A 21,759-nucleotide genomic window follows, 5' to 3' on the forward strand; every position below is an offset into this window, starting at 1 on the left:
CAGCCGCCGCTCCAGCTCTCTAATTCTCATCTATTTCAAGTGCCGCTTGGCAACGCGACATCCATTCATTTGGTTCGCAATTGAATTGCTATTCTCCAGACTTTCCAATATGAAACCATGTCCCAAGGAGGATTGTCCTCCAGTGGCCAGTGGCATACACAGGACCGGCTCTCTGGCAGTCTTGTCATGAATGTATTTCGCTCTCAAAACTTTTCAAATGGATATATGGACAAATCAAAGCGCCAACTAAAAACTATATCCACAAAAAATACCAGCCCAATGGGTACAAAAAATTGAAATTCTAATTAGTTTAACTGCGCTGCGTTTTTGTTAGAATTTTATTTTATTTTTCCATTTGTGTTGTTGTTGTTTTGGCATTTGGATTGAGCACTCCGCTGCGTGTGCCCTGATGTTCCATTAGTTCAACTGCAAAACGAAGGGAAAGTTTGCGGTTTGTTGCCCCCCCCCCCCCCCCTTCTCCCACCCTGCTCTCTTGAGTTGTGCAATATATTTCAGCTGTTGGATCTGCTGGGGCAGTTGTAAAGTTTGTCTTGCAGTTTGTCCGGCAATGGATTGTGATGGGTGCCAAAAGGGGAAGCTGGAGCAGGAGCAGTGACTGGCTGGTCATTGCCCAAACGCGTTGATGTGTAATTGAGAGCAAGGCAGGCATTGGGCGTTAGATTTATGAGAGAGTTTTATATGGAAACTTTGCTTAGATATCTCCATTGTACAAAATCCACATCGAAAATGAATTATTTGAAGCACAAAATGTAACTTTCATTTTCTTTTTGTTGGCTGAACAATAATTACGAGCAGAATCTGATTTGAATCTGAAAAGCCAAGACGGCGTGTAGATACTTGCAAAATGTGCAGTTTTCATTCAAAACTTCTGTTTTAAAAATCTCTTTAATGTGACATGTTTAACATTTTTCAAAGGACATCGCTCGCTGTCCTGTCCGTGCAGCACGCAATCGCCTGCTCCAGAGCGCAGTTGTCTGTGGAGAGAAGAGGACAAGAGGGAAAGTGGTGCCACTCCACTCCACTGCAGCATTCGAGCATTCTGTGTTACCCCATGTTCCATGTGGCAGACGTGACTGAAAAGTTGCTGCTATCATTTTTAGTCGCAATAGTTTTTGCTGCTGGCAATTAATTTATGTGACAAACTGTTTAAAAAGTTAAAGCCGCTCTCTGCCCAAGCAGCCGGAACTGTATTCAACTAAATCTGGGTGCTCTCTCGCTCTGGCCACTTATGCCGTCGTGGAGGATGCTCGAGCTCCAACTCCAGCCAAATAGTAGAAAGTCAAATAAAAACGGCGATGAAATAATCATATTACGGCTCAAATATATTTACAAGGGGTCAGGTCCAGCTATGAAAACAGTTTTGCAGGAGTAAAAGTTTTTGGCCAGCTTTAGAAATGTGAAGCAATCAACAATGATGAAATTTATTATAACTTGAGTTCACTGCAAACTTTGCACAATCAAGAGAGACAACAACATCAGGAGGAACAACCAGATATAGCCGTCTGATAATGGAAGACAAAGAAATGCGGCCGGCCCGGCTGGCTGGCTGCTAAGAAGGTAAAAGAAAAGAGAATAAGGCGAGGCTAAATTACGGAATCCTTCTTGCATTATCCTGCTGCTAGATTAAAATGAACTATTGCATGACAACAACACCACAAAACAGCAACAGCAACAACCACCAGAGAGCAACACCATCAACGAAAGACGAAGAAGGAACAATGGCAATGGCAATAATAATACAAGCAAACGATAAGCAACACGAACGTGAATGAAGAGCACAGATGGGCAGAGAGACAAGTGCTAAAGAATGAATGAAAAAAAGCAGTGAAGCTTCGAGTTTAAGAGGTTCGAATTAAAAATACCCTGAAAGATCCATTAGTTCCACAATAAAATGTAAATTTAATTTTTGATTCGACTTTGTTAACACGTAAAGTTTTTCCAAGAAATTTCGGGTGTTCATTCAGCGGCGCCAGGGCATACCCTTACGCAGGGTATCTCCGAAAGAAGCTCCGCAATGAAAGACAGCTAAAGAAATCTGTGAAAGACGCCGGAGAAGCAACAACAACAGCAGCAGCAGCAGCAACAACAGAAATAATAATGGCAGGGATAATAATAAGAATTAAGCAAGAAAACACATCACAGACATGGGTAGGACAAGCCAGCCATTGCCGGGGATTGAGTTTTGGGACTCGGACTCGGATTCGGATTCGGTTTGGGTTTAGGTTACGTAGGGTTTGGGGGTTCTGTGAACAGCAAGAACACAACACACGGCTTCCGTTTCCGCAGCCATTTTCGTGGGGATTTATTAGTTTTTGCTCGTTAGAACTGCGCACAGCTGCCGGCACGGCCTGGGACGGCCTGGGACGCCAGTGCCAGTGCAGAAGAAGTGTTTAAGCACGAGCAGCAGCAGTGGGAGTAGCTCTGCAGAGCAGCGGAGCAGGGAAGACGACTTCATGAACCAACAAAAATTAACACCCAGCGCAAAAAGCAGAAAACGAACGACTGAAACACACATAAGCTGCTTGTTTATAGTTACAGCTTATGCTGCCACGCAAGCTCCTGCTGCCAGGTCCTCTCTCCTTTTGCAGCAGGACCAGCACAGTCCGCTTTTCCTTCATCCCGACCGTGACCAAGCCATTTCGCCTATGAGCCATTTTCTTTGGCTAAAACTGCAGTCGAGGCAACGAGGCAGCTTCTGTTGCTGATGTGCATCAAAGTGAGAATGATTGATTCAATTTTAAAGTTGTTGCTGTGTGTGTGTAGGGGTGTGTATCTGTGGGTGGTACATGGTAGGGCATCGTACTCTAAGCGCACAAGGGGTATATCCGCTTTGTGGAAATGTTTGAAACGACAGAAGGGGCCTTAATGCTCGGTTAAGGTATCTTAGGGTGCTGTCTGGCTGTGGGGTATATGGTTTTTGAGCACAGTTGGCTGCTCAGTTGATCAGCTTTAGCAAATAGTCTCACTGCCTTCCATTTGCCAAGGATAAAAGGGGAGGGCAAAGAGGTTGTTGCCCAGTGGATAGATGGTTGGGTTGACTGTCCCACTCCTTGGTGGAGCATGATGGAGCTCGGTCAGTGCTAGTTGTTCGGCAGTTTGCTGACTTTTCTCCTCCTGGTTACCTCAGCTACTAATACCAGAAATAATTACAAAAGTGAATTTATGTTGCTGCGGCGATAACAAATGCTTTTTAGCACCCTACCCGAGACCCAAAGCAAACACACTAAAGTCGAAGATTTATATTTTTTTCTCTCTGAAAAGGGGTTTGCCGGGGGTCTGTGTCGGGGACTGGCACTGCTACTGTGACTGGGGGCTTTGGAAGATGCGCGTAACTTTTCCCAATGACGCACAGGAATTTTGCAGCCAGAGCAGAGCAGAGAGCAGATGTATGAATTGCCATAGATGGCTGGGGATTGGGTTGTCAGAGTGAGCTATGGCCTGTAAAGTGCAGCACAGCAAAGCACAGCACAGCAGTGCCGCTCCCCTCGTCACAGTCATCTGAGTGTGTGGCATCCATCTAAGCATGTGGCACACAACATACACACACCCCGTTTGGGGAATGAAGTCTGAACTTTCTTTATCAAGTTTTGGCAACATCACAGATTAAAATTTGGCTTTCTGACACGGCCATGGAGAGACGACTACTGCTCGGGAATTAGTTCTCCAGTTACTGGGTGCTGTGTGCAGCTGTGGGCGTGGCAGCGCTGCGAATTAAGCCGAGTGACTCAAATGAGTAGATCCGCACTGAAGTTCATTAGGAAAAGTCAAAAGTTGCTTGATTGACGCCACAGCATTGACTGAAACTCAAGTCGAAGTTGCAGTTGCATGATTGTTGGCTTGACTTTGCACTTTGCCACAGCTGCTCCTTATTCTGACAGTTTCCTTTTTGGCTAAGGAAATGTGTGGGAACGAAACTAGACGCTTGCCTGCGAAGACACCTTTCAAAAGATTCTTCGAGCTTTCCTTTCCTTTGGGTTATTTCATGCACGAATGAAATATATTTAGTCATTTGCATAACCCGTGTTCTTTCATCTTGGACTGGGGCCCGAAAAGCAATCACTTAAGTGGCGCTTAAAAATTATCTAACAAAATTATTTGCGGCGCACAAACCCAGCCAAAGCGGAGGAGTCACAGAAAAAGTGGGCAACAATCGATGCAGAATGCTCGGATAATTGGCGCTTATTGATACTTGAGCGCCACATAATCGTCTTAATTACTTTGCAAACTAACTTTAATTGCCCAAACGGTAGATGCGATAAAAGGGCCAATTACAGTGCCTGGCCAAGATTCCCGCAGCTGATTGCATGTCTGCCTGCCATTCCACAGAGCAAGAGCCAGAGCCGAGCACAACTTCAGGAGCCCACAAGCAGCAAAGAAAAGAAGAAATCTAAAAAAGAAGAAAGAAAGAAAGAAAAGAAATGAACGGAAAAAAAGGCAAAAGATGCCACCGTTCATTATCCGCTTGACGACCTTCGCCCTTTTCCCATGGCAACCCAACACTCAAGCACGGGGCATCTCAATAAATAATATAATCATAATCCAATCATATCGCTACATCCGCGACTGCCAGCAACCAGTCATCAGCTATAGATGCAGTGGCCTGCATCCAGCTTCCAGCAGCTGTGGATATGGAACGGAGCTGTGGAGCCACCGAGCTGTCCGGATCAAGCTACTTTGTTCTTGCGCTTCCGCTGTGATGCTTCCGTCGCCTGTCCGGCCAGGGGAAGGGCTTCCAGGACATTTAAGACCCAACACAGAGACAGACAGACTGAGCGACGGGCAGGCAGCTAATATGCGTCCCGACGGCGCAGCGGAAATTGCAACACAAGCCAAACGAGAGCTTTCAAATGGATGGTGCGGCACGGGCTGCGGCGGCTGCTGGGGCACACAATACAGCTGGGTGGGTGGGGGTAGGTGGCGGCTAAGCAGCTTAAAGTCGCATCATCGATGCCAGCGCTTCAAGCTGAAGATTTATTGTGCTGGTTCCGGTTCTGGTCTGGTATGGTTTTTATGGTTGGGGTTATTCCCTGCTCTGACAGACAGGTTGCTTTTAATTTGCTGCCAGCCTGATGTTGCAGCAAGACTCTGTCACAGCTTGCAGCAGCTGGCGCCTTTGATTGAATTCTCGGTCTGTCCGCAACAGTTTAGGCCAATCAGCAGGCTATGCCACATTAATTTGGGTCATTTGCAGTCGCCTCACACACACTTGCGGTCTCCGTGTCTGGCCACAGTTTGTGGCGCCCCTCAAATGAGTTTCGATTGTTGAAAATTTCAGATTGCGATCAGTTTAAGGCCTAGTCAGTCGTACACATATTTATGTCAATGGCAAATGTCAGATTTAGTGCACAGCTCAGACCAAACCCAGCGCAGCGGCCTCGCTTTCAACTTCATCCATTATCATCAGCATCAGCGAAGCATTACAGTCCTCATCCCAGGACTCCCCTCCCGGATCCCAGCTGAGAGCTGCCTTTAATGTCATTTGGAAGGCGCCGCTGATTTGTCAGCTCTCGGAAACCCCAGACCCCAGACCCGAGACCCACCTCCCATCCAATCCCATTCCCCACTCCACGAAGCCACATTCTTAATAATGGTCTCCAGCTCTCAACGATTTCCTTCCCACGATTCTATTTCGTTTTTTTTTTGTGTTGTTGGTTGGTGCTTGCCTTCGGAGAGGCAAGGTGAAAATTGCAAATTACAGCCGAGCAAATAAAGCAGGGCGACATAGACCTAGGAATCCTAGGAAGAAGTTGTGGAAATTACCAAAGAAATAGGGCGGCTCGGCTGCTCCTTAAACCAAATTGAATTCAGTGCTTTGATGGCAGACGACATGGCCTGGCCTCCCTCCACACAGCCACCGCCAAATCCCCTCCACTTGGCTCCATCATCTCTTTGCTGTCGTTCATTTCCTGGACTGGAGGCGAAGGGGCATTTTTTAGCAGTGGCATTTCAAAGAAATTGTCATGACAAATTGAAACAATTTCTTTGGCTTTTGTGGCTTTTCAGGCATAGAAGGGAAAACCCGAAAACATTTTATGCAATAAATTAAAAAATTTGCGTGCAACCTCGAGGGCGGATTTCAACATTTGTTTGCCGTTTAATGGAGCGTACAGAACCCGACCGACCCGAAGGCAGACTCGCAGGAGCGGAGCAGCCAATACAACACACAAATATTTCAAATTGAGTGATTTTTGATGGGGCGAAAGACCAATGGGGGATTGCGCTTAATTGCATTTGTTTCCACTGCCACTGAGTTTGACTAATGTATGGGCTTGACATTCCCCGAATTGGACAAAATAAATTTCCAATCTCAAGCACATACCAAATCGGGAATTCCAAGGAATATTTCAACCCCCTCAAGAGTTTGAGTGCCGAGTGGAAATATCTTATTTCCACTTCAGGGAAATTGTCCACGCAAATGTCTCAACTTCAGCTCTGTCCTGTCCGACTGCTCGTTCGCTCCCGCTCCTGTCTCTCTTCCTCTCTTTGTGTCACTTTCACTTCTTTTCGGACAATGCCCAGAATGTCTCAGGAATGTCGCCCCGCAGACAGGGCCAAGACATTGCCAGAAGGGCAACAAAACTCAGCATAATATTGTACAAATGTGATGGCGAAACAAAACAAAGAAAGCGAAAAGAAAAGAGGGAAAACCAAAGCAGGCAATGGTCATGGCAAAACATTTAATGTAAACGTTTTGTCGGCAAATGTCAAATGGCCACTCCTCAAGGACAGTCGTCTGGGGTGGGGAGGCACTGTGTGCGCGGTGGGACAAATGCTCGGTCTGGGAACACCTGAAATTAATTCGATTTAATGCTCGACTCGATACGAGACGGTCAGGCCAGATAAAGCAACAAAATCAATGATAATTTGCCCAGGCAATACCCAATGAACACAAAAGAACAAAAGGTCTCACCGTCTCCACATCGTCATACCGCCATCAGCGGGCTAACAAGTTCATTTCATTACGGAAATGAAAATGGCATAATTAAATGTTAATTCTCTTGTAGTCGGGCACTTGTTCTGGCCCCGGGTGCATCCATGTGCCACGTGCCCAAAAATAAATCAACTTTTGCCACGAATTTACCCCAGAATGCGTATCCGTAGCAGAGCCTTGGATGGTTGCCCCTGGCGGCCTTCTAAACGACTTCCAATCATAATTTTCTCTACTGTGAAGGCTGCTCGAGACGCTTGGCTTACCTGCAAATACAAATAAGAAGCGAAAAGGAGACGAGATGAGCATTAAATGTTGTTTAAAAAAGTAATCATAAAAAGTGCGGGTGGCAGAGGTTTATTAGCCGACATTCATAGGGCATTAAAACTGACGGCGGGATATCAATTTTTGTGTTCACTCCGGCCCAGACACGAGACCCATTAACACATACACATAGGGAAATACACACACATCTAAAGGTATTCCTGGCTAAATAGAAAATATGAAGAACTAAAATTAAAAAAGGCAGCAACGCCTCCTGCCTCCACTTTCTTGGTGCTGCTGCCATTAAAGTGTAAATCCTGCGACGGCATCGAAAATGAAGAGATTCCCAGCGGTTGGTTGGTTGCCTCAGACGTCTTGCAACATTATGATCACACACCCACACACACACACACACAGACATGTGCATTATGGCAAGAGTGTGTGTGTGCTGAAATAATTTTTATGATTATTTCTTCCTTCCGTTGGCCCATTCCGAAGCCAACAGCTAGCAGCTTCGCCAGTCTCAGCCAGGACTTTTAGCTGCTAAAAGTCTGCGCTCGCCTTGTACTTTTGCTCTGCTCTATTTTTCTGGTGTGCCATTTAAGTGTGCCAGAGCCATAGCCAGGGACAGCCCCTGTGACTCTGTCCAGATATCTACTCGTAAGCACAGTGGAAATAAACATTACGAGAGTGTTCGCCAGGGTATTACAATAGAGGAGTAAGATGGGTTTTCCTTGCCAGATTATGCACTGATCGCCCTGGCATTAGCCAAGAGGGGGAAGAGCATGGACAGTGGCCAAGGTGGAGCTAATTCAGCGCTGATTAAATTGAGAAAGAGTTCCAAGTGGGTTACACAGCTAACAATTCTTGTTGAAGTGGAATATTTGTAGCCTTCTTTGGGTATATTTCCAGGGTATTTTAAGTAGTTATTTTTACCCTGCCAGTCATCTGGCTTTGCTTCACGGTGCGAAATGGCAGCCTGCCGCTGCTGCTGGCTTTCCCTTCCACCCACTGACTATGGTATGGAATTTCTTGGATTAAATGTTATGTTGGCATTATATTTCTTTCTCTTTACGCCCACCAATGTCGGCCCAGGCCCCCGTGTGTGTGTGTGTGTGTGAGTGTGTGTTTGGTAACGTAACGCATGCTGGGTCTTAATGTCTTCATCCTCTGAGAGCGAGAGAGGACTGGCTTTGGCATTGTTGCTGTTTTGTCGCCACTTGCTGCTGCCTCGGCTGGCGTCGCTGCTGCACTAATAGCTGCGGCATGGCCTGGTCTGGCTTGGTCTGGCAGTAGACTTGGCTTTTTGGAGCGGCTAAAATAGAGCAGAGCCGAGTTAAGTAAATAATGCCAACACATGTAATACATCAAGGCGCCCATGGGCGTGTGTACGTGTGAGTGAGTGTGTGTGCGTTTATTTATGATGGCATGTGGCATGTGGCAAACAGCAGTGAGGGGACATGGCAATCCTTAAAGAATTCCTGCATTCAATTTGTATGGCCTTTTGTGGTATCTCTGCTCCAAAGATATTTCATTTCATTTAGTTTAATTTGATTATGGCTGCAGCCACAGTCCAAAAAGAGACAGCAGCCCAAGCCCTTGCACGCTGCTGCAAGAAAATATAATAATATTAAAGCGTTTTTTTGCGACATAGAACTAAGCACTTGTAAATCCCCATAGAGGATGTGCCATCAAGTTAGTCTCAAATACAAACACACACACACACACACACATACGTGCAGAGGCAGAGACGGAGTCACACTGGGGCACATATGTCGTACCATCCTCCAGCGAGTCCTTCCTCACCCGCTGCACTTATCCACATGCAAACATGAGTGAGCTTGCACCCATCCTGCAACTGGCTATGGATCCACATTCGTGTATGAGTGTGTGTGTGTGTTGGGGTGGGGATATGGGGGGCCAACTCATAGGAACTTATGCATAAGTGACATTAAGAAAAAGCTCTTCAAATGCAAGAGAAACACTTTGGCAGGACGCTGCCGCCAAGCCACAGCGCCGACAAGGAAAATAGGAAAAACCAAGTAAAAGTTTTCTCAGCTGAAAGCATAGCAAAAAAAAAGCGCACAGAAGAGCAGAAACAAATAGCAAACCAGCTGCGAGTACTGAATATTCAGATACCCTTCCAGCATCCATGTGATTCGTTTTAGAATGAACTTTTATCAAGTAAAAATGGAAACTTCAAGACTTTCGCTTCTTTGATACACAATACCCTCTGGCAGGGTATTGGAGAGCAGAAAAAGAAAAGGAAAATGCAGCAGCCAAATGAACGCAAACTTTCGGCGGCATTAGGGATATGGCAGCGTCTCCGTTCCCATGCCCAGACGAAGGATATGCAATCATCATGCGGATTTCCATAAGCAGCCAGCAAGAGCCAGAGAGCCTGGGATTCAGGGAGCTAGGGAGCCAGGGAACTGGCGATTCGAAGGCAAATAGAAAACCAACAGAGCACATGGGCACCCTCCCACACACTCGCAGAGATACGGAGACAGAGGAGACTGCTCCTGCCGCTGCTGCTCCTTCGTGTAAGCCCTGCGCGCAACTGGCTTAGCTCAATATCCTTTTTGGCGCAACTTTAAACTATTTTCAATGGCATTTCCGACTGCATCTCCGCTTCGTTTTGACTCTCAAGCTCTCTCTCTCTCTCCCTCTCTCTCAAGCCAAATGTTTGTACAGTCGGTGTGTCTTCCCTTTGTCCATCTCTCCCTTGTGCCATGTAGCCATTTGGGTTTGGGTTTGGATGCAAGAAAAAATTGATAAGTTGCCCGGGATGCTTTGCGTGCGTGCTCATTGACATATCTAACTCCGCTTCTGGCTTGTGCGCTGAAAAGTGCGATGGAAATTTGTTAAAGTTTTCTTTTCTTTTGAGGGGGATAAGAGAGAGAGAGGGAGAAACGAGTGGAGCGTCGGAAGAGGGACAAAAGCCACCGCAGATCCGTACTCGCAAAAGTTTGGAAATTGTTTTCTGCGGCTTCTCTTCAACTCTTTGGCAGCTCTGAATGCGAAATGGTCATGGCTTCTGATATGTATAATTAGAGAAACTTTTTCCCCCACCCATGACAAAGCGCTTTCGTACGAGTGGTAACTTTTTTCCTTGCCCTCTCGCCCCACGCCCCTGCTGATGTTTCAGCTGTGATTCCTTGACCTGCACCATCAATTGATCCTCAGCTGAGCTGCACGACTGTGTTTTTCCTTTGGCCAGAACCAAAGCTCTTTACATTTGCCATATGCAGTGGAACCGCAGTCCCCCCTGCCCGTGTAAACACAAACAGTGGCTCGCAAAAAGCGCTTTCCAGAGGCAACAAAAAAACAGACTGACAGTGCCCACCAGTGTCAGCCGCTAACGAATGCCAGTATGCAAAAATAACAGCGGGACACGCATCGCAGCTAAAGATGGGCTAGAGACAGGGCACGTGCACGCGTGACCATCACTAGAGCTACCTCTGGTGTCCCCCAACTTATCTGGAGAGCTTCTTCCCTGTATGCCAGTCCAAAGTATCGTGCTGGAGATATTTCACGAGACACTCACACGCGAAATGCAGCTCAGGTCCTGCCCGAAGGCGAGTGTTGTGCTTTTTCGCATCGTACTACCAATTGGCAGTAGTTAGCGGTACACAAATACATAGATCCCCACTGACACACAGATACAACACCCATACAGCGGTACCTTCACAATACAGACGCACTTGTCATCGTTTATTGATTCAATCATTGGAAATGTGTTAAGGTTTTTAAAGCAGAGCAGGAACGCCACGAATTGCTTGAAGTTTTTGTTTTGTTTTTTTGTTTTACCCCAGATGGGGAAGGCTCACCACACCCCCTGCTACGCCCACTCGACCCTTGGCCCCGCACCCTTTTTGAGTTGCCTTTTTGGCCGTATTTGTTTTCTGTTTGCATTTTGTGCCGTTTGTGTCGAGCTCCCGGACTCTGAATCCCGGGACTTTCGACTGTGTTTGCTTTGCGTTGCTTCAACGCTATTTTTGTCCAGTTCTCGGTTCGGTTCTTTTCAGTTTTTGGTTTTGTTTTGTTAAGCACTTTTGTACAGTTTGTTGCTGACTGACCCAACGTCAGCTCCCAACCAAGCCAAAGAGAAATACACCAACTCCACCCCATCGTTGATTTTAGCCTCCACCCCCTGCCGACCCGCTTCCTTTTTTATTTTTTTTTGGGCCGTAAATTTATGCTAACAGCTCTCCATTGAAAATGCATAAATTTATGTGTTTACACTATGTGCAGGAATTTGCTTTGCGGGTGCGGAAATGCTGAGGGGTAGAGCGGTAAGGGGCAGTGCAGGACAGTACTCGTCCTGCCTGCCACATGTGTTTACTTAGCACTTTTTATGGCCAAAAGCGAGCCATGGTGTAGTCTGTAGACCATGCGCATGTTTTATTTACCTAAAGTTTGTTTTATTTATCCAAATTTCTGTTTTCATTTTGTAGCTTAACATTTTCGTGGGACAAGAACTATGCGAAATGTTATAATTTTATTTGTATGTACTCGTACTCGGAGTACTCGTACGAGTATTTGCCAGCATTTCAGCAAATGAGACCAAAGTCAAACAGCGGCCACTCGCACGCACAGCTCATAAAATTTAGCTCAGGACTAAACACTCTTCCTTTTCGCTCTCGTTTTGTTTTTTCTGTCCCTTTGCATGGCACTCTATATGGCATGCACTGTGATCATCGGCGGGGGGCGGAGGGTAAGGGAGGGTAAAGGAGTCTGCTCAAAAATTCCATCAACGCCCCAAATGACTTTATGCAAAAGTTTTGGAAAAGGCATAAAAACGAACGGACAAAAAACCCCGAACCGAGTAAGAGGAGAATGCCAAACGAGCAAAACAATGCGAGCGGCAGGAGAGGCAGCATAGGGTTAAGGCAGAGCCCCCCGCGCACACGTAGAGCCTTAGTCCTGCTGTGGCCAATGCATTAAAACGTGCCAAAGTCAGCCCTGCGGCTGGGCCGGGTAACCCACCAAAGATTGAGGATGAGTGCAGGACAGGACCCGGACAGGGCCAAGTCTGGGACAGGGCGGGCACATAAATGCGAAATAAAAACCATTTGAATGGCAGGCGACACTCAAAATCGATACGAACTGAAAGAAAACGAGTGCAAGATATAGACTTTATATATATTTCTGGGTGGGGTGGTGGGTATTTTGGTGGCTTGTGGGATAGTGGGCAAAATGTAAATGGGCCTCGGCCCTCTCGAGCTCAAGTTCTGCTGCTGCTGCTGCTGCTGTGCCTCTCGTATATATGGCACTGCAGCAGTAAAATAGATGGGCATTTAAGATGAGGCTTTCTCCGTGCAGTACCGCCTCCAAACGGGGCATGTCCCTGCGTCGTTGGGTAATGGAGGAGGCCGGTCCAAGTCGAGTGGTCGTCTCTTTTTCAGAGTTAATGAAAAATGCATGAAATTTAAATTGCGCCAAAGTGTTGACCAGTGCCAGTGGCCCCCGGTAGTGGGTGCACCCAATCGGATTTAGGTATGAGCCATTTGTTATATATGTGGCACTCCCTTGCCGCAGCACACCATGCAACAAGCGAACGATCTGCAGACACTTTTATTACACGGCCAGAGCAAAACAAGACACGAAAAAAAAACAAATCTAAAAAAAACTCAGACAAAGAGCGAGCAAAGCAATGAAAACAACAACGAGGCCGTTGTCAATTGTCGGCATTTTCAAAACAAGAAACAAAAGTTCGACACAATGCAAAATAGAGGGAGAAAAAAACCTGGCAAGGAGCACTAGAACTAGAACTGTGAACCTCATTTTCTGTGCCGTTGCCTCTGTCTCACTGTCTATGGCGCTGCCAAATGTCAAATGTCGAATTGAGCAATGAAATGTAAACTTTTCATTTGCTGCCGCCAACAGGAAACAACACAAAAAAACACCCCACACACAAAAAACCTACAAAGAGCCGAGCAAAAAATAGACACAGGCATAAAAGGGACGGTCAAAAATGTTACAAATCAAATGAAATGAAATCAAAGCAAAGAGAAACGACGCCCAGAATATATTAGGTTTCTATAGAGGAACTCTGAGGGTTGTTTATAAATTCTACACACTAATGATTTGATATTCAATATTAATGAGAGAGATTCGGTGTTTAAAGCTTTGTTCTTTCGTTAAACATATCATTGCATCTCCTCAATTTCTGTTTAACAAAACGACAATTTATTGGCGCTCTTGAAGACGATGCGGGCTGTCCCATACCTCACACAGCTACGAAAGCATTGTTAAAGCCACTCAATTGTAATGGCCACTGGCATAAAATAAAGCTGCAAGACCAGAACAAGAGCGACCACTGACGAAGGACAGAGAGCGGGGCCAGTGCCCACGCCCACGCCCACGCCCACAAGGCCAGCCAACACCTTTTTTATGCGTTTTCATTGCGAAAAGCGTAGGAAATATCTTGCCCACGGGGCGTATTAAAATCAATTCATTTAATTTTGATCAAAGCGAAATAAATCTTTGCGCTTTTTGCTTAATTTCCTTCGCTCTTCGTTTCTGTTTGCCGTCCGTCCGTTTGTCCGTCCGCCATCGTCGTTACCGTTGCCGTTGCCAGTGAAGAGGAAAAGCGTTGGGGGCAAAATGAGGGAAAATCCACAACAACGTCAGTGAGTAATTTGGCCTCAGTTTCCCCAGCCCAGAAGGCTGGCTGGGTGGTACGGTTTCCCTGCAGGATATACTAAGTGTGTGAATGTGTATGTGTGTGTGTGTGTGTGTGTCGGTGTGGCTGTAAAACGCAGAGTAAGACAAAAAGCACAAATACTTGCAGCAGAAGAGAAATACCGTAAGCGAAATGAGAAATCATTAGTAAGTAAAAAGCTTTGCCAGTGTGTGAGTAAGTACAAACACACTCCCACACACACACACACCCAGGAGCAAGAGCGAGACAGAGAGAGAGCGTTAAGATAAAGACACATAAAATGAAAGCGGCGTGTAAAAGTTTTTCCTGCTCGGCTTCTCCTTATCAATGCCAGAGCGACGGCAACTGAATTAATTTTTCAATTCGCCAAACGAATTCATTGACTTTTTGTGTTCCACCCGCTCCACCCACAGCCAAGCATATAGCCAGTCAGTCAGCCAGCCAGCCACCCATTCAACCATCCAACCTGCCAGCCAGCCAGCCAGCCAGCCAGCCAGCCAGTCAGCCACCAACCAACCAGTTCGATTCCTTGCACAGACTCCACCACGTTCTTGCCGGGGTATTAAAATCCTTTAAACAGATTTCATTTCGAACGCTTTGCGGTCGATAAATGCATTTCACTTTAGTGGTTTTTTACCCACACATGTATGTACACACTGGCAAGCATGCACACACATGTGTGTATTTACACTAAAAAAAAGTTACAGAAATATTTATTCGAACTCCCATGGAATGGACTGACTCGAAAGTTAATATTTTTCAAATGAAGCAGCGAATATGCGATAATTAATATGCGATATTCTCGATACTCTTTTTTTCTCCGAGTGTACACATCTAAGGCTGTGTGCATGAGTGTATCGCAATCGGCATTGCACACTTTTTGAAGCTTGGGAGGAGTCGTGCAGTCGACTCTTTCCAATGATTTGCTGGCAAATTACTTTGAGGTGTTGCCTGGCTGTCTCTTGCCTCCGTTTTGCCACTCACAGGGGGGATTCCTCCCACTCCAGCGCATCCCCAATCCTCATCCCAGTTACAATTCCACCAGCACCTCCCGCAGTGCAGTACAAAAATTGCCAAATTCATTTCCAAAACAAACATTAAGTATGTATGTGACTGTTAGCGGGTGGCTGTGTGTGCCTCTGTGTGTGTGTATAAGCTGCAAGTGTTGCCAACCAATTTAAAAGTTTTGCTGTCGCCGTCGCCTGAGCGAAAGTAAAGCGCGCTTCTCGTACTCCCAGTTTACTGGGTAGTTCTTCTTCCAATTGACGGCAAAGAAAAACAGCCAAGTGCAGAAAGAGAGCGAGAGAGTCAGAGGCAGGCAGCGCCGGCAAGAGCAGATAATAGTACCACGGCGTACAGTGGAAATTGGCTGCAAAGGATTATACTCAGATTTCAGCAGAGCTCCCAAGAAATACCGAAAGGGTTATGCAACCATTTGATCTTTCTAACTTTAAAATGGAAAACAAATCGAATAATTGAATAATGCAGTTGTACGGAACTAATTTCAAAATAATCAGACAACCCGCAATGCATTCTCAGAAGACTTCCCAGACTTCTGGGAATTAAAAACGAGTCGCAAAATGATGCAAATTGCCGCAAAGAATCCTCCAATCTTTATGCAGAAACTGCCTCTAACTGGAACTGGCACTGTAGTTGGCAATTATTGTTGTTGTAGTAGTGGATGATGGTGTTGTTGGGTCTCTTTCCACGGCACAGCCGCCGCCCACGACTGTGGCACTTGTTGGCTTGGCTGCTGCAAGTTCTGCCGGTACTGTTGCTGCTGCTAGTGCTGCTGTTGCAGTTGCGACACTTCACAAACTCGCAGTCGCTGTTTGTTTTTGCAGCGGCATGTAGGTGTAACCTGCCACTGCCTCTGCATCTCCTGCTCCCTCGCTCTCTGTGTGTAGAAGTGCTGCTCGAAAGTTCATGCACCGTGTGCCACTGCCTCCACTGGCACTAGTCTGGTTGCTGGCACTGAATACACACACACACACACACACACACACAAACACACACATACATATATAAAATTGATATGCATGTGTCTGTTTTTGCCGGCAGCTTTTGCACCGTCTCTGCGTGGCTTGGCGTGGCGTGGCGTGGCGTGGCTTGGCGTTTTTCCCCATTTGAATTGGAAATTCAGCGGCGTGCTTAATTTTCAATTTGCAATCATTTGGCCTGGTAATCAATGTTTGCTTTTCTTTGTGCACCCATCGACTTTTTTCCCAACTCTGCTAATTAGTAACTAAGTGGTCTCATCTCCAAGTCAATTGTCCTCGAGTTGCTACCATATCATTTCCATTTCCATTTCCATTTCCCTGCCTAACTAACTCGGTTTTTCTGGCCAACATTTGGTTTTCGTATTAAGGGAAACTTACACAATGCTCAGACCAGGCAGAGACTGGTAGACTGGCAGACACTTCACTTTCACCCCGACTGAGGCTGGTCGGTTTTCTTATTTATGCCTCGCCCTGTGTTGTGTCTAGTTATTTGCTCACACTTTTCACGCTCATCAACGGCTTGGGCCTCGGCCTAGTCTTGGTCTCGGCATCACCCGATCTGCAACCCATTCCGACCACTTCCTGGGGCAAAGGCAAACTTCTCAGACTCAAGTGTGGAAATTTTCACTTTTTTTCCATAATTAAATTCATTTTCAAGTTGCGCTCTTGCCTTCCTTTTTGAGAAACACAACGACAAATAGACAGACAGACACACAGCCACACAAATAAACACACACACACACACACACAAATACCAACACAACACTCAAGTTTCCACTATTTTTAGTAGTCATTTTCCATTTTTCATTACAGTCTAAAGTCAGTAGACGAAGGCGGAGGAGGAGTCTCCCTCCGCCCGCTCATCTCGTTGCCAACGTTTCATTTTCATGCAGCTTCCTGTGCCGTTGCTTCCGGTTTTATGCCTGCCAGTGTCTATTTCTGTATAGTTTCTGCCATTAGCAACCGTAGTCACGACGTGGCAGGACGAAGAGCTGGAGCTGTAGCTGGTGTTGGTGCTGGAGAGGCTCACTGGATCTGTGGCAGGCCTAGCATTTGGAGAAAAGCCCCTGCACTGGTCCTTGCCCTGCTTCGGCTCGCTTTTTGTTTCCAAGTTTCGGCTTAAGTTGTTTTTAAGTTGTAAATCTCTTCGACTATGCAATTTCCTTGCTTTGTCCCAGTGCCCAGTGGCAGTCTCAGTCCCTGTGCCAGTGCCACTGCCAAAGGCAGTCCCCAAACCCATTCCAATCTCTGTCCAAAGCTGTCTCAAATTTTTCATTTGTGGTTAAAAATATGAAAATTGTAACTGATATTTATGCTTGTAATGCCTCCGCTTGACATTTGGGGCTTTCTCCTCTGACCTCCCGACTGTGGCAGGGAGGAGGGAGCCCTGCCAGCCTGTCCACAATAATTCATCTTGGAAATGCGTGTACGAATTTTGTTATTTTCGGATTACGTGTACGAATTTTGGTCATTCGCTCTGCATTTGCCGGAGCTGTGCTTGAGGCCCCCATTCAAAATTTATCCGAAAGTAATACTATTTCCCTGCAAATTTTGCTTTATTGGAATTCTAAAAATCTCCTACGACCTCCCCTCCTAAGGGGGAGAGACAATTAATTGAATGTGTTGCCTAGATGATTTCGCCCTGCGACGCATACAAATTTCTATAAATATGATAGGCTTTTCCCCCACAGATACATTGCCTTCAGGTGTCTCTGTCTGTGGAAATGTAATTGCTTTGTCATTGCTGGGACATGGGTTTGAATACTTAAGCTCCTGTCTACATACATATGTGGCCTGTGTGGGATTCTTTTTTTAATTGTTTGCCAGCCAAAGGTGAACTATTATAGTTTAGACATTGCAGAGAATGGCTTTTGATTGCAAAAGAGTCTTTATTTAAATACGAAATACCTTCCAACATTTATTTTCTCTCAATGCTGTCAAATTTCAGAGTGTATACATAATTAAAGGATGGTCGGTCTGTCTCTCAGTTTTGCTTGAAAAGAGCAAGTGACAATTTTGTTGACATTTTTATGATTTTAGAAATCTTTTCAATACATGAAAAATCGTAATTTTAAGGTAAACAATTCCCTGATTTATTTATGAACCTTTAACCAGAAATTCATTTGGTATTTTATTTAAGCTGAAATCATTATCTAATTATTCACTCAAAAGAAACAATTTCATCCACTTCAAAATGGAGTTCAGTTTCCCAGAACCGAGCACAATCATTGTCAGCATCGAACAGGGGACATTCGAGATATTTATTTTCGTATTTGAAATGGAAACGACATTTCTCAATTTATGCAACACCCAAAAACCGGAGGGGACTATTGCCATGCCAGCCAGAGGACATTCCCCTCTAAAAAAAAACAAAAACTCACCTGGCTTGGAGTTGCTGCCAACCATCTGCTGATGCTGCTGCTGCTGTTGTTGTTGCACGGCCGACTGCTGTTGCGACATTTGCTGCTGCTGCTGCTGTTGGGAATGTTGCTGCTGGCCATTGTGCTGCAGATGAGCAGCTGTCACCGTTTGCTGCTGCTGCTGCTGCTGTTGCTGCTGCTGGGCTTGGGCTGCGGCAGCAGCTGCTGCTGCTGGATGGATGGCCAGGAGCTTCGTTTCCGGCGGCTTGTGGGGGCCCATTGTGATCTGCGGTGCACCCATGGCTATGGTCGGGGCTGGCATCATCAGAGTGGACATGGTCAGCATAATTTGCGAGTGAATTTTGGTTGCTTTCTACGGGTGTTCTATATCCAGGCGGCCTTAGGGCTTTTGCGCGCTCTGTCTCTCTGGCGATTCTCTATTGATTCGCTGACCTCTCCTTGCAGCTGCCTGAACTCTGTGCCAAAGGTCGCGTGGGGTTCGCCTTTGTCGCCACCGTCTCACATATGCGAGGACTGTGGCACTGGCACTGGCACGGGTTCTGCCTCTAGCGTTGGCTAGTTCTCCGGTTTGCTTTCTCTTGGCTCGCACCCGGCTATGTACTTATATATATATATATAAATCGCTTTATATATAAGCAAGCGAGTGTTGCTGCTGTAAACTTATGAAATATGCTCGCTGTTGGGTGCTTGGCTGCCTGGCTGCTTGGCTGCTGCTGCTGCTGCTGCTGGTTGGTGGCCACCGACTCTATGTATTTTCACTTTTCGAGCTGTTCGCTGTGGCCTTTGGCTTTGGCTTTGGCGTTGCCTTTGCCTTATGCTGATGGCTGCTGCTCTGCTCCGTTCTGGCTGCGTTTCGGCTGCTCGTCCTGGCCGTGTTCGTCTCGCATGTGCTGCTCTGACTTATTACGAGTATTTTTATAATTCTCGTTCGCCTTTCTTTCCTTTCTTTCTTTTATGTGTTTCGCTTATGTGTTTGTTCAACCGGAAATACACGAACTCAAGCGCACTTGGCTTGTAATTTCTTTTGGCCCGTTTTCGTTTATGTTGGATATCGTTTTCATGGATTTCTTCGTCTGCCTTCGTCTGCCTGCCAGTAATCGCAAATTATATCTACCACTCCCATACGATTATATATCCCCAGTTGATGTTGTGTGTCTGCAGGCACAGTCACAGACACAGGCCCTAGCGGAAATTAGAAATATTCCTGCCGTACATTTGTTTATGTCTGTTATTCGGAATGTCATGCATAAAGTGGAGTGCAAATGTAAGAACCACAAGCTAAATTCTATTGGGGTATGGGAATGGGTTTCTAAAGTTTCCAGAAGAGGAATCGCTGGCAATTATTTAGCCGGCAGCTTCCACAACTGAGTTTCGTCGCGCGCCAATCTGCAGCTGCAACTTTACAAGTCACTGACTGACTGACTGAGGGAAAATCATCTGAAAACATTTGTCAAAGTTTAATGAAAGTCGCCGAAAAGTTGTATGGCTGGAAGAGCACCAACAGAAGAAGGATCAGGACAAGGATAAAAGAGTAAGGCTCTATCTGTAGATCATTGAGCACTTTCCCACCCTCGAAAAAAAACAGGTGACTTTAGGCAGATCTCAGTTGCAGAAGTTTCAGTTTCTTTTGTGTTTAACGCACCGGAACCAAAAAGAGACGAGATCAACGCACACACACACTATCGCTGGTTCGCTTTAGATACGTCGTCTATACGGTAATACGGAGGTGGAACCCAAAGAACAGGAAGAACACAAAGCGTTCGGTATACGTTCGTACTAGACCGCTGGGCGACGCTTTTCTTACTGAACGCCAGCAGCACACGCATTGGCCAAAAATTCAGAGGCGCTGCTGCCACAGCCACAGCCACTGCCACTGCAACGGCAACGACAACGACAGCGGCACCAGGAGCAAACAGCGACGACGGTGGCGGTGGCAAAACGGTTGAAGACCCAGCACCAGGCGGCTTTCCTTCTGCCGACGATGGTAATGACGACGACAGCGGCAACGACGGCGACGTCGGCGACGACAACGACAGGATGCGTTTCCCTACATTTTTCTCTCCGAGGACGAGTACGACGATTACGAGGACGCCATTGCCATCGTTTTGGAATAGCACTTGCGACCGAATACCGTTATTCTCGTCGCTCCGTGACGCGTTCGTTCATGAAATATTCACGAATTGCTCGCTCTCATTCTCACCAGTGTCCCGCTCGTACGTGCTGCTGCTGCCGCTCCTTCTGCCACCGCTACTGCTGCTGCTACCGCAGCTGTCCCTCCTCGTCGGATTCATCACATCGCCAGCGTTGCGCTCCGGGCGCCATTCACAACGCCTGTCGTGCTCTGTGGTCGCCTTCGTGTTGCTCGTCCATGTTCGGCTCGGTTTCGATATCAAATTCGAAACAAGGCGCAGAATCCGAGTAGGTCTGGCCAAAGGAATTTCCGCAATTCCCAGCCAAATTTGAATTTAAACAGAAAAGTTTGACTCCATTTGGTGTCTCAGATGAAAAACTTGTACCAAAAATATAAAGAAGAGTTTGTAGATTTCAACTCAAATATATTTCTGACATAATTCCATCAAAATTCCATTTAAAATCTTATAAATTCCAGTTTATACTTTAAGTTTCCTTTGCCGCTGCAAGTTTGTTGCAAAATTTCCTTTACGCTGTCTTGCGGCAGAATTCCCAGTATTTTTATGGGCATTTGCTGTAAACTGTTATACCCATGAACTGTTATTAACAGAATGTCTTCTCACTGGCTCATGCTTGACTCTGCAGCAGCTCTTGGGCTATAATTAACTCTTCAAATTCTCAGTCAATCAGCTTTGAATACAAATCCAACGCTCACCGCAGAAAAAATTTGACTAGCATAATGAAAACCTAATTGGGAACATGGTATCTGCTAAGTTAGAGAAACCCAAAGCGTATGTCAGCTGCGAGACAGTCAAATGTCAGTGAATGTGAGAAGGGTTTCCATGCCGAGTGTGGTATGTAGCCTTTAATATCTCTTGTATCCCTTAACCACATCGACATGTGTACCTCGAACCACACCACTACCCCTTTTAGCATTTTCCGAGCCATAATTATATCCAGGGATAACAAATGGGGAAGATGCAGTTGCCAGTTGCTACTGCAACCTGGTACTCCGCCAGCACCATTCGCGCTCTTTCTTTTATGTGTATTTTGTTGGTGTTGTTGCTGTTGTTATTAACATACTGTTGGCGTTGACAGCGGTGACAGGGCGTTGAGGTAATGTTTCAAGGGGAGTGGGGGGAGAGCGAGTGTGGAAAAGTCAGCAGAAAAATAGAAGGAAAAATACATAATTGCATGTAATTTAGCATGCGACATTATCATTGTTCTTCTGCTCGTATTTTTCAAAAAAAGTACGAAGAAAAATAATACAGAAAGTGCTTCGAATGGGAAGTACCCATTAGTCAGAGTCATCTGCATGCTAAGATCCTGACTGCATTTTTTTTAGAGATTTAATTTTGATAATTTTTA

At 46.0% G+C, this 21,759-nt stretch overlaps 1 protein-coding gene across 4 annotated transcripts in view; it reads right to left on the minus strand.

The window, feature by feature from the left end:
* Nucleotides 1-20,057, minus strand: part of LOC117583103 (nucleolysin TIA-1) — a 94,075-nt gene extending 74,018 nt beyond the window's left edge. The window contains exons 1-2 of one of the 4 annotated variants that reach the window (XM_034271281.1): nucleotides 19,904-20,057; nucleotides 18,262-19,344 (exon numbers count right to left, since the gene is read on the minus strand). In XM_034271281.1, the coding sequence (XP_034127172.1) occupies nucleotides 18,262-18,586 (325 nt within the window). In that variant the 5' untranslated portion in view covers nucleotides 18,587-19,344; nucleotides 19,904-20,057. Of the gene's footprint in view, nucleotides 1-18,261; nucleotides 19,441-19,903 lie in introns of those variants that run through there. The other 3 variants (XM_034271283.1, XM_034271284.1, XM_034271285.1) reach the window with 3 other exon arrangements.
* Between the last annotated feature and the right edge of the window lie 1,702 nt (nucleotides 20,058-21,759).

The sequence above is a fragment of the Drosophila guanche genome, unplaced genomic scaffold, assembly GCF_900245975.1.
Source record: "Drosophila guanche unplaced genomic scaffold, DGUA_6, whole genome shotgun sequence".
Classification (NCBI taxonomy): domain Eukaryota; kingdom Metazoa; phylum Arthropoda; class Insecta; order Diptera; family Drosophilidae; genus Drosophila; species Drosophila guanche.